This window comes from Polypterus senegalus, chromosome 5 (assembly GCF_016835505.1).
Source record: "Polypterus senegalus isolate Bchr_013 chromosome 5, ASM1683550v1, whole genome shotgun sequence".
NCBI classification, from domain to species: Eukaryota; Metazoa; Chordata; class Cladistia; order Polypteriformes; family Polypteridae; genus Polypterus; species Polypterus senegalus.
The window spans coordinates 169714943-169728761 of record NC_053158.1 but is presented as its reverse complement, the minus strand read 5'-3'; the positions used below and the strand labels follow the sequence as shown (position 1 = coordinate 169728761).

At 38.3% G+C, this 13819-nt stretch overlaps 1 protein-coding gene across 1 annotated transcript in view; it reads left to right on the top strand.

The window, feature by feature from the left end:
* The window catches only part of nom1 (nucleolar protein with MIF4G domain 1), a 45482-nt gene that overhangs the window by 14919 nt on the left and 16744 nt on the right, over positions 1–13819 (top strand). Inside the window, exons 6-7 of the mRNA XM_039753617.1 lie at positions 2471–2638; positions 9986–10107. Of these exons, the coding sequence (XP_039609551.1) occupies positions 2471–2638; positions 9986–10107 (290 nt within the window). The remainder of the gene's footprint in view (positions 1–2470; positions 2639–9985; positions 10108–13819) is intronic.

Genomic DNA, 13819 nt, shown 5'->3' with positions numbered 1-13819 from the left:
ATAAGATTTTGAAAGTGCCTTATGATATCTGCAAGTTTGCTGAAATCTCTGCGTAAACGTCTCCTACAACAATTTAATCTTTTGCACAACACTTGTAATGAGCTTCTTTTAGAGTTCTGCCCAGACTGGGGGATGATCCAGTTTCCCTGACATGTGTTCTTTGAATACTGACAGACACATCTCAAATGCCTTGACACTGCTGTACATATCACAGATGACTTTTCCAGTTCCCTGGAGTAGTCTGGAATGTAACTCATTGATGTGCTAGGTAAGATTAGTGAAAAAGGACAACTTCCAAAGCCATGCAGAATCAGATATCTCTTTGGCAGGTTTTCCTTTTTCTGTCATGAACATTCGAAGTTCAGAGAGGAGTTCAAAATGTCTCCTTAATAATAGCCTCTTCTCAGTCACATCTCTTTGGTATGATATGGTACACCACTGTACAGTGAGTTAGGATCACTCCCCCACCAAAAAAAAAAGTGTCTGGAATTTAGTGCATATGAATGAAAGAAATTTACAATAGATTTGTCTACTCTTATTACATCTTCAAGACTGAGAAGTTTTGACATTGATGGGATGCAATTTTTTTTTATATTCTACTCATTGTGCCAGTTTTCTTTCCTGCCATGTTTTTAGTGTCATTGGCTGTAACCTATTTTAGGTTCTCCAATTTTAAATCAAATTGCTCAAGTGTTTTACACACACAGGAACAGTTCTTCTCCAGTTACATTACCTTTCAAACTATGAAAGGTAGTGTGACGGGTGGCTACGGCCATTACCTGGCTGGGACGGCAGCTGGATGGAAGGACTGGGGGAGAGAGAATAGGCACACTACCTTCCCCAGGAATGCTAGAGGGCAGCTCCCCCTGGCGGACCCTACGGAACCAAACAGGGTTGCACCAAACTCCAGCTCCAAGCATGCCCTGCGGGAATCCATGGTGCCACATCCACCCACTAGATGCTGCCCTCTAGCATCTCTGGGTAAGGTAGTGCCCTGCCAATATTCTCTTCCCCAGTCCTTCCATCCAGCTTGTGTCCCGGCCAGGTAATGGCTGTGGCTGCCTGTCACAGTAGCTAGTTCCTTAATGATGTTGAACGATTTATCTGTACTTCATAAAAACATCACCAAATATGTCCACTATGTAAGTACTCTCATCAAGTGCAATGGATTAATTAACACATCTCTGTACTGTTGAACTTTTTAGATGCTGCAAGTGATCGTCTGCTAACTGTTCTTGATGGAAAACTCGCCAACTGGAGCGAGTACCATTTCTCTGGGTACACCTCCTTCACAGTCTCTTGCATACACTGCTTAATAAACTCCTCTTCAGTGAAGGGCTTACCAGCTGCAGCAACAAGATGTCATACTTGACATCCAGCTCTGACTGTCTTCCCATTTTTTCATGTTTTCTTCTATGTAGGGGTTGTTGTGCTGAAAGTAATTTTTTTAGTTGTTTGAATTTTTCCCTCCACTCGTTTCCTTTGTATTCTGATAGCTTTGCTTAATGCGTTGTTTTTTAATGCCCTGTCTTCTTGATTTCTTTAATTACCGCAATAGTTTCTTGGCATACCAGGCAAATATAATTTTCTCTACAGGCATCACAGAGTATTTTTCTGACTATTTTTCTTTAAATTTCCAAACTTCCGAATCGATCTGTGTGTTTTTTTTGACATCATGGAATTCTAGGTGTTTACCGTTCAAATGTAAGTTGTGTTTTACGGTGATATTGACATCCAATAGATGCAACAAAGAATTATACACAAGTTGTTGTAAGTGATGTTGCACTATTATGGAGAAAGGTGAGGAAAAAACAACACCACAGGCCAAGAAAAAAATATTTGCGGGCTACAGTTGGCCTACAAGCTCTAGTTTGCCAACCCCACTGGGTTAAAGCAATTTTTTTTTTTAAATATTGACTTTAATATATAGTGTTTATATTTTGTAATTTGATGTTTCCTTTCTTTCTTACCTTAAGTGAGTTGCAAAATATGCACGTTCTTTTTAATATTTTTATTACATTTTTTTTGATGCAGCTTTAATTGCCTGTTATTTCTGTACAGATGTGTCACAAACCAGCAGTTATATTTAAAAATATAGCACTTGCCTCAGAATAACAGTTTTAGATAATAAACTAAATTATATAATATAAATATTACTTTATAAAAAGACAGTAATTTTCTGCAAGATTTTGAACTTCCTTGCTGAGTTTTACCATCAGAATGACCATTTTTGTATCCCAATTTTCAAAGAACTAATAATTCAATGTAATTTCAGTCTTATATTAAAACTCCTTAAAATACCAAGTGCGAACAGCAGAGGGCACTACAGCCTTTGAATATTGTTTATTTGGAGTGTAATATTTTACTCTTAAGTACCTTTTTCACAGTACATTTTTGTTAATCTGTTTATTGAATATTTTACAAAAAATGCATTAATCCTTGTGTGTGTGTTTTTTTTTTTTTTTAACAGATTCACAATAATGCCAGTGGAAGTGATGTTTGTTTGCGAGTAACACTTGACAGCCTACTGACTGCTGACCAGGTGGGCCGTTGGTGGATTGTAGGGTCATCGTGGAGTGGAGCCCCTATGTTAAATGCATCTGATATTAAAGACAAAGAGATTAAATCCGTCGGAAAGGTAGGCTTTCCCAAATTTAATGCTACTTTTTTGCGTGCCTTCAGTTACTATGTACAGGATAAAATTAAAAGTCCAAACTTAGTCTCTGTTGACTTTAACAAGTAATAATAGGCATATCCAACATATTGGCAAGTTGCCTTTGTAAAACACCCTTTAAAGATTACTGTGTTTATGGTTTTTCTTCAAAAAATTATTTTGCCAGTTTCAACTTACAAGTTCAGTGTATCCTTATTAAGTGTAAAATAATCATTTTAGTATAGGGTGAAAACAGAACATAACACAATATTGAAACGAGTACAGAAAAACATCACGTAATATATACACATATATAGTGCATCCGGAAAGTATTCACAGCGCATCACTTTTTCCACATTTTGTTATGTTACAGCCTTATTCCAAAATAGATTAAATTAATTTTTTTCCTTAGAATTCTACATACAACACCCCATAATGACAACGTGACAAAAGTTTACTTGAGATTTTTACAAATTTATTCAAAATAAAAAAATTGAGAAAGCACATGTACAGGTGCTGGTCATAAAATTAGAATATCATGACAAAGTTGATTTATTTCAGTAATTCCATTAAAAAAGTGAAACTTGTATATTAGATTCATTCATTACACACAGACTGATGTATTTCAAATGTTTATTGATTTTAATTTTGATGATTATAACTGACAACTAATGAAAGTCCCAAATTCAGTATCTCGGAAAATTAGAATACACTCTAATCAGCTAATTAACTCAAAACACCTGCAAAAGCCTTTAAATGGTCTCTCAGTCTAGTTCTGTAGGCTACACAATCATGGGGAAGACTGCTGACTTGACAGTTGTCCAAAAGACGAACATTGACACCTTGCACAAGGAGGGCAAGACACAAAAGGTCATTGCTAAAGAGGCTGGCTGTTCACAGAGCTCTCTGTCCAAGCACATTAATAGAGAGGCGAAGGGAAGGACAAGATGTGGTAGAAAAAAGTGTACAAGCAATAGGGATAACCGCACCCTGGAGAGGATTGTGAAACAAAACCCATTCAAAACTATGGGGGAGATTCACAAAGAGTGGACTGTAGCTGGAGTTAGTGCTTCAAGAACCACCACGCACAGACGTATGCAAGACATGGGTTTCAGCTGACGCATTCCTTGTGTCAAGCCACTCTTGAACAAGAGACAGCGTCAGAATCATCTCGCCTGGGCTAAAGACAAAAATGACTGGACTGCTGCTGAGTGGTCCAAAGTTATGTTCTCTGATGAAAGTAAATTTTGTATTTCCTTTGGAAATCAAGGTCCCAGAGTCTGCAGGAGAGGCACAGAATCCACGTTGCTTGAAGTCCAGTGTAAAGTTTCCACAGTCAGTGATGGTTTGGGGTGCCATGTCATCTGCTGGTGTTGGTCCATTGTGTTTTCTGAGGTCCAAGTTCAACGCAGCCGTCTACCAGGAAGTTTTAGAGCACTTCATGTTTCCTGATGCTGACGAACTTTATGGAGATGCAGATTTCATTTTCTAACAGGACCTGGCACCTGCACATAGTGCCAAAGCTACCAGTACCTGGTTTAAGGACCATGGTATCCCTGTTCTTGATTGGCCAGCAAACTCGCCTGACCTTAACACCATAGAAAATCTATGGGGTATTGTGAAGAGAAAGATGCAGTACGCCAGACCCAACAATTCAGAAAAGCTGAAGGCCACTATCAGAGCAACATGGGCTCTCATAACACCTGAGCAGTGCCACAGGACTGATCGACTCCATGCCACGCCGCATTGCTGCAGTAATCCAGGCCAAAGGAGCCCCAACTAAATATGGAGTGCTGTACATGCTCATACTTTTCATGTTCATATCTTTCAGTTGGCCAACATTTCTAAAAATCCTTTTTTTGCATTGGTCTTAATTGATACTCTAATTTTCCAAGATACTGAATTTGGGACTTTCATTAGTTGTCAGTAATAATCATCAAAATGAAAAGAAATAAACATTTGAAATACATCAGTCTGTGTGTCATGAATGAATCTAATATACAAGTTTCACTTTTTTAATGGAATTACTGAAATAAATCAACTTTGTCATGATATTCTAATTTAATGACCAGCACCTGTACATAAGTATTTACAGCCTTTGCCATGAAGGTCAAAATTGAGCTCAGGTGCATCCTGTTTCCCCTGATCATCCTTTAGATGTTTCTGTAGCTTAATTGGAGTCCACCTGTGGTAAATTCAGTTGATTGGACATGATTTGTAAAGGCACACACCTGTCTATATAAGGTCCCACAGTTGACAGTTCAGAAACCGAGCATGAAGTCAAAGGAATTGTCTGTAGACCTCCGAGACAGGATTGTCTCGAGGCACAAATCTGGGGAAGGTTACAGAAAATTTTCTGCTGCTTTGAAGGTCCCAATGAGCACAGTGGCCTCCATTTTCCGTAAATGGAAGAAGTTCAAAACCACCAGGATTCTTCTTAGAGCTGGCTGGCCATCTAAACTGAGCGATTGGGGGAGAAGGGCCTTAGTCAGGGAGGTGACCAAGAACCTGATAGTCACTCTGTCAGAGCTCCAGAGGTCCTCTGTGGAGAGAGGAGAATCTTCCAAAAGGACAACCATCTCTGCAGCAATCCACCAATCAGGCCTGTATGGTAGAGTGGCCCGACGGAAGCCTCTCCTTAGTAAAAAGCACATGGCAGCCCGCCTGGAGTTTGCCAAAAGGCACCTGAAGGACTCTCAGACCATGAGAAACAAAATTCTCTGGTCTGATGAGACAAAGATTGAACTCTTTGGTGTGATTGCCGGTGTGATTCCTTCCGTTTGGAGGAAACCAGGCACCTCTCATTACCAGGCCAATACCATCCCTACAGTGAAGCATGGTGGTGGCAGCATCATGCTGTGGGGATGTTTTTCAGTGTCAGGTACTGAGAGACTAGTCAGGATAAAGGGAAAGATGACTGCAGCAATGTAAAGAGACATCCTGGATGAAAACCTGCTCCAGAGCGCTCTTGACCTCAGACTGGGGCAATGGTTCATCTTTCAGCAGGACAACGACCCTAAGCACACAGCCAAGACATCAAAGGAGTGGCTTCAGGACAACTCTGTGAATGTCCTTGAGTGGCCCACCCAGAGCCCAGACTTGAATCCGCTTGGACATCTCTGGAGAGATCTTAAAATGGCTGTTCACCGACGCTTCCCATCCAACCTGATGGAGCATGAGAGGTGCTGCAAAGAGGAATGGGCGAAATTGGCCAAGGATAGGTGTGCCAAGCTTGTGGCATCATATTCAAAAAGACTTGAGGCTGTAATTGCTGCCAAAGGTGCATCGACAAAGTATTGAGCAAAGGCTGTGAATACTTATGTACATGTGATTTCTCAGTTTTTTTATTCTTTATAAATTTGAAAAAATCTCAAGTAAACTTTTTTCACGTTGTCATGATGGAGTGTTGTGTGTAGAATTCTGAGGGAAAAAATGAATTTAAACCATTTTGGAATAAGGCTGTAACATAACAAAATGTGGAAAAAGTGATGTGCTGTGAATACTTTCCAGGTGCACTGTAAATCTTTTTATTTAATACCCTACCATGGCTGTCTGTTTGTCTGTCCAGGATTTTGAATCACCAGTAGCTCTCAAACCGTTTGATCTGTTGACCTGAACTTTGGTATACATATACTACATGACGTTTACTATCCGCTTTTGGGTGATGAATGACCTCCAAGGTTATTCCTCTTTTTATTTTTATTTTATTTTATTATAGAATAAACTCTCAGCAGCGGCCATGCAGCACATGTGTACTGTCGCCGTTCACATTCCCTACCGCTTTTGTTGTCACTTCCTCTACCTCTTCATATTTTATATCATTCTTGAGGCATATTGAAGACTTAAGTGCCAGCTTAAGTGAAAAATTAAGGAAAACGTACTAAGTAATTGCAACACGAACAGTGACTTAATCAGTTTTAATGCAAAAAGATGCCGATGAAAGAAGAGAAGAAGCGGGTCGCTAGGGTGGAGAGAAGAAGAGCTGGTCAGTAAGCTGCAAGAACATCAACCTCTGAGCAAATGAATGATAAACATACAGAAAAAGAGTATAAAATCTATGAATGCTCAAGTCAAGTGTATTCAGTACACTTTATCGTGCAATGCGCCATTACTGGTATTCGTACAGTATATACAGTGGTGGGAAAAACTATTTGCCCACTTCCTGATTTCTTATTCTTTTGCATGTTTGTCACACAAAATGTTTCTGATCATCAAACACATTTAACCATTAGTCAAATATAACACAAGTAAACACAAAATGCAGTTTTTAAATGATGGTTTTTATTATTTACGGAGAAAAAAAATCCAAACCTACATTGCCCTGTGTGAAAAAGTAATTGCCCCCTTGTTAAAAATAACCTAACTGTGGTGTATCACACCTGAGTTCAATTTCCGTAGCCACCCCAGGCCTGATTACTGCCACACCTGTTTCAATCAAGAAATCACTTAAATAGGAGCTGCCTGACACAGAGAAGTAGACCAAAAGCACCTCAAAAGCTAGACATCATGCCAAGATCCAAAGAAATTCATGAACAAATGAGAACAGAAGTAATTGAGATCTATCAGTCTGGTAAAGGTTATAAAGCCATTTCTAAAGCTTTGGGACTCCAGCGAACCACAGTGAGAGCCATTATCCACAAATGGCAAAAACATGGAACAGTGGTGAACCTTCTCAGGAGTGGCCGGCCAACCAAAATTACCTCAAGAGCACAGAGACGACTCATCCGAGAGGTCACAAAAGACCCCAGGACAACGTCTAAAGAACTGCAGGCCTCACTTGCCTCAATTAAGGTCAGTGTTCACGACTCCACCATAAGAAAGAGACTGGGCAAAAACGCCTGCATGACAGATTTCCAAGACGCAAACCACTGTTAAGCAAAAGAACATTAGGGCTCGTCTCAATTTTGCTAAGAAACATCTCAATGATTGCCAAGACTTTTGGGAAAATACCTTGTGGACTGATGAGACAAAAGTTGAACTTTTTGGAAGGCAAATGTCCCGTTACATCTGGCATAAAAGGAACACAGCATTTCAGAAAAAAAACATCATACCAACAGTAAAATATGGTGGTGGTAGTGTGATGGTCTGGGGTTGTTTTGCTGCTTCAGGACCTGGAAGGCTTGCTGTGGTAGATGGAACCATGAATTCTACTGCCTACCAAAAAATCCTGAAGGAGAATGTCCGCCATCTGTTCGTCAACTCAAGCTGAAGCGATCTTGGATGCTGCAACAGGACAATGACCCAAAACACACCAGCAAATCCACCTCTGAATGGCTGAAGAAAAACAAAATGAAGAATTTGGAGTGGCCTAGTCAAAGTCCTGACCTGAATCCAATTGAGATGCTATGGCATGACCTTAAAAAGGCGGTTCATGCTAGAAAACCCTCAAATAAAGCTGAATTACAACAATTCTGCAAAGATGAGTGGGCCACAATTCCTCCAGAACACTGTAAAAGACTCATTGCAAGTTATCGCAAACGCTTGATTGCAGTTATTGCTGCTAAGGGTGGCCCAACCAGTTATTAGGTTCAGGGGGCAATTACTTTTTCACACAGGGCCGTGTAGGTTTGGATTTTTTTCTCCCTAAATAATAAAAACCATCATTTAAAAACTGCATTTTGTGTGTACTTGTGTTATATTTGACTAATGGTTAAATGTGTTTCATGATCAGAAACATTTTGTGTGACAAACATGCAAAAGAATAAGAAATCAGGAAGTGGGCAAATAGTTTTTCACACCACTGTAGTAGTAGTGTGTTTGAGTGTATTTATTAATCCACTTCTTCCACAAAGTTGCAAAAAGCACAAAGAAACAAGTTTTCCCTTTCCACAATACCTTTCTGTCACCACCACCACCATCACACTGCCCTCCTCCAAATAAGTGTTGCTTCATGTCCTCCTAGCTGTGACTTGCCTGAGTAAGGGTGTGTTGCCCCTTTTATTAAGGACCCGGGAGTATTTCCAGTGCCAGGGCCACTGCCTGATGGAAGTACTTCCGGGTCATACAGGAGTCCATTACAGTAGGGTGTGTGTCTGCCTGCAGTGCCCTCTTGTGGCACCCAGTGACCCCAGCAGGGCTGCTCTACCAGACTACATTTCCCAGCATGCTCTGCTGGCTTCCCACTGGGTACCGATATCTGGGGCTGCTGCTATCTAGCGTGGTGGAGGAGTAAAAAATCTCCAGCGACGTCTTTTCCCGTTTGGGTACTTTCTTCTGGGTCTGATCCTATTCTTCTCCATGACTGAGATGAATATTTACCTGTTAGGAGCCTCCCATCCAGGTAAGTAACCATCCCCTCTTCTGGCCGTGATGTCTGTCCAGCCCATGTGGCATCTAGAATATATATACTGGAACTGGAAGCCAGGAAGAAGGCGAGACAACACGACAATGTGGAAAACCATCAGGGTAGCCCCGTATTTACTTTCAATTCAAAAAGAAAAAAAGTAACAGTTTAAAAAAAAAAAACCATGGGCTTTAAAGACCTGAAATGATCTTAAACTTAATCAGCTGATCAGTAGTAGGTAATCGCTTGTCTAAGCCCTTTTCTCCTCCACTCATGGCAGCAGCACCTTCCCAGGGTTGTAGTCTTTTTTCCCCAGGACTGGAAGGTGAGGTACTTTTTTTTTCTGATCTTGGGTATCTAAACATGGATCTTTTATTCATTATGTGATATTGCAGTCATTCCAAAGCAGGCCAAGTGCTACCACCAATACAAAGAACAGAAGGAAAATTAATTATTACAGTTTAAAAATAATAAGAGAGCAGTATGGAACAACCCAACAGCAAATCTAACAAGTGTATATCACTAATATTGGTATGTGGATCACTCAAGAGTATGGATGCCCCATAAGTAATGTCTCTTGATAATAAACTAGTTTATTTTTCTTGTCCTTAGAAATTTAAGAAGGCCCCCAATTTCAGAACACAATACAGTTTATGTCCTTATGTATAGACATTTAAAGGTTAGAGGGGGAGCAATTTACTACTTTGTATGTTAGGACATTTGTTTAAATTAAATCAATTACTCAACCTATTTGGAGTATCTGTAGTAGTCTGTAGAGGTGGGGGACTTCATCATCCTTCAACCACACAAGGTTATTTAACATTAAAACATCCACATTTTGTTTTAGGAAGAAATTAAACCTGAAATTAGTCAAGGAGAATGTAAACCCTATCACCCAGATAAAGTGCTACTGAACCAAAATCTACATTTTATTATATAGTGCCAATATGTTTAAATGAAAAATACATTAAAGTTATTTCAAATAATTTAAATGGCTGTTTTTACTGTTTGTCAACTTTATTACATAAAATGTTTTCACTTTTTTTAAGGCAAGTGCAAAAATTCTAGATCTTGCCCGCAAACAGAGAATGAACACTGATATCAGAAGAAATATTTTCTGTGTCCTGATGACTAGTGAGGATTTTCTAGATGCTTTTGAAAAGCTTTTAAGGTATGATTCAGATCTTGACCAAATTTTATGGCCAGATTCATTATATCTTTAAATGGTTTTTCATTACAGGCACATATTCCTGAATCAGCAAACTTGAGGCTTTTGGAAATTAGTTTTCTTCCAGTATCTTTCATAAAGACAAATCAAGGACACACAGAGCATAAATGTATTAGATTGTATGAAATGAAGAGAAATTAGTTTGATACATGAAGAATTTTGTACTAGAGGGGGCAGTATTGTGTAAAAGCTAAGCAAAAGGACTGAATATACTAAGTCAGCTAGTTTAATGTCAATCACTAACATATTGTATTAAATATGTTTACTTTTTTTTGTTTAGAGTGACAGTTCCTTTTTCCCCCATGAGTGTCCTTCCATTTCCTAATATTTCCAAAAGGCATGTATATTATAGGTTTACTCTATTAGTGTATGCATCTGTGATGAATTGCCACCTAGTTTAGAGTTGATTAATACTTTTTGACCATTTAGGATAGATTCAAGCTCCCAAGCTGTTCATTAAAAAAATCTCTCCCCATGTCCTTAACAAGTATACTGTGTGTTTGGCCAGTTAATTTTGATGTTGAGTTCACCTAAAGCATAAGGCAGTGTGTTATTCCCAGGTTTGGCATATTCATGAAGAAAAGTTGTGAAGGACCTATCACATACTATATTTAATTTAGAACTAGCATCACCTTTGAGTAACAGAGGACATTGAACTTTGGTAAATTCATCCCTTCTGGATGACGAGAGTACCCATAGGTGAGGAGATAAATAGGTCAGGAAGAAATACTCCACCATTTTTCAACCATTTTATAGCAAAGACATATTTTAGCCTTCCTGCAACTTAAGTGAGATCTGATCGTGCATGTAAATAGATATTTCTCTGTTAATTTGTTACTTTTAATTTGGGTTATACAGTATGATATATAATATACAGTTCAGGCCAAAAGTTTGGACACATCTCCTCATTCAATGTGTTTTCTTTATTTTCATGACCATTTACAGCACTCCATCACTCTCCTTCTTGGTCAAATAGCCCTTACACAGCCTGGAGGTGTGTTTGGGGTCATTGTCCTGTTGAAAAATAAATGATCGTCCAACTAACCTGACTTCTGCACAACACAACTGCTGGTCCCAACCCCATTGATAAAGCAAGAAATTCCACTAAATAACCCTGATAAGGCATACCTGTGAAGTGAAAACCATTTCAGGTGACTACCTGTTGAAGCTCATCGAGAGAATGCCAAGAGTGTGCAAAGCAGTAATCAGAGCAAAGGGTGGCTATTTTGAAGAAACTGGAATATAAAACATGTTTTCAGTTATTTCACCTTTTTTTGTTAAGTACATAACTCCACATGTGTTTATTCATAGTTTTGATGCCTTCAGTGAGAATCTACCAATGTAAATGGTCATGAAAATAAAGAAAACACATTGAATGAGGAGGTGTGTCCAAACTTTTGGTCTGTACTGTGTGTGTGTGTATATATATATATATATATATATATATATATATACTAATTTTATGCACCTGTATATGTGTGTATATATATATATATATATATATATATATATATATATATATATATATATATATATATATATATATATATATATATATATATATATATATATATATATATATATATATATATATATATATATATATATATATATATATATATATATATATATATATATATATATATATATATATATATATATATATATACAGTGGAGGAAATAATTATTTGACCCTCACTGATTTTGTAAGTTTGTCCAATGACAAAGAAATGAAAAGTCTCAGAACAGTATCATTTCAATGGTAGGTTTATTTCAACAGTGGCAGATTGCACATCAAAAGGAAAATCGAAAAAATAACTTTAAATAAAAGATAGAAATTGATTTGCATTTCATTGAGGGAAATAAGTTTTGAACCCCTACCAACCATTAAGAGTTCTGGCTCCCACAGAGTGGTTAGACACTTCTACTCAATTAGTCACCCTCATTAAGGACACCTGTCTTAACTAGTCACCTGTATAAAAGACACCTGTCCACAGAATCAATCAATCAAGCAGACTCCACACTCTACAACATGGGAAAGACCAAAGAGCTGTCCAAGGATGTCAGAGACAAAATTGTAGACCTGCACAAGGCTGGAATGGGCTACAAAACCATTAGCAAGAAGCTGGGAGAGAAGGTGACAACTGTTGGTGCGATTGTTCGAAAATGGAAGGAGCACAAAATGACCATCAATCGACCTCGCTCTGGGGCTCCACGCAAGATCTCACCTCGTGGGGTGTCAATGGTTCTGAGAAAGGTGAAAAGAATCCTAGAACTACATGGGAGGAGTTAGTTAATGACCTCAAATTAGCAGGGACCACAGTCACCAAGAAAACCATTGGAAACACATTACACGCAATGGATTAAAATCCTGCAGGGCTGCAAGGTCCCCTGCTCAAGAAGGCACATGTGCAGGCCCGTCTGAAGTTTGCCAATGAACACCTGAATGATTCAGAGAGTGACTGGGAGAAGGTGCTGTGGTCTGATGAGACCAAAATAGAGCTCTTTGGCATTAACTCAACTCGCTGTGTTTGGAGGAAGAAAAATGCTGCCTATGACCCCAAAACACCGTCCCCACCGTCAAGCATGGGGGTGGAAACATTTTGCTTTGGGGGTGTTTTTCTGCTAAGGGCACAGGACAACTTAATCGCATTAACGGAAAATGGACGGAGCCATGTATCGTGAAATCCTGAGCGACAATCTCCTTCCCTCTGCCAGGAAACTGAAAATGGGTCGTGGATGGGTGTTCCAGCACGACAATGACCCAAAACATACAGCAAAGGCAACAAAGGAGTGGCTCAAGAAGAAGCACATTAAGGTCATGGAGTGGCCTAGTCAGTCTTCGGACCTTAATCCAATAGAAAACCTATGGAGGGAGCTCAAGCTCAGAGTAGCACAGAGACAGCCTCGAAACCTTAGGGATTTAGAGATGATCTGCAAAGAGGAGTGGACCAACATTCCTCCTAAAATGTCGCAAACTTGGTCATCAATTACAAGAAACGTTTGACCTCTGTGCTTGCAAACAAGGGTTTTCCACTAAGTATTAAGTCTTTTTGTTAGAGGGTTCAAAACTTATTTCCCTCAATGAAATGCAAATCAATTTCTATCTTTTATTTAAAGTTATTTTTCGATTTTCCTTTTGATGTGCAATCTGCCACTGTTGAAATAAACCTACCATTGAAATGATACTGTTCTGAGACTTTTCATTTCTTTGTCATTGGACAAACTTACAAAATCAGTGAGGGTCAAATAATTATTTCCTCCACTGTATATATATATATATATATATATATATATATATATATATATATATATATATATATATATATAATATATAATATATATATATATATATATATATATATATATATATATATAATATATATATATATATATAATATATAATATATAATATATATACACATACATATACAGGTGCCGGTCATAAAATTAGAATATCATGACAAAGTTGATTTATTTCAGTAATTCCATTCAAAAAGTAAAACTTGTATATTAGATTCATTCATTACACACAGACTGATGTATTTCTTGTACTTTTAATTTTGATGATTATAACTGACAACTAATGAAAGTCCCAAATTCAGCATTTCAGAAAATTAGAATATTATGAAAAGGTTCAATATTGAAGACACCT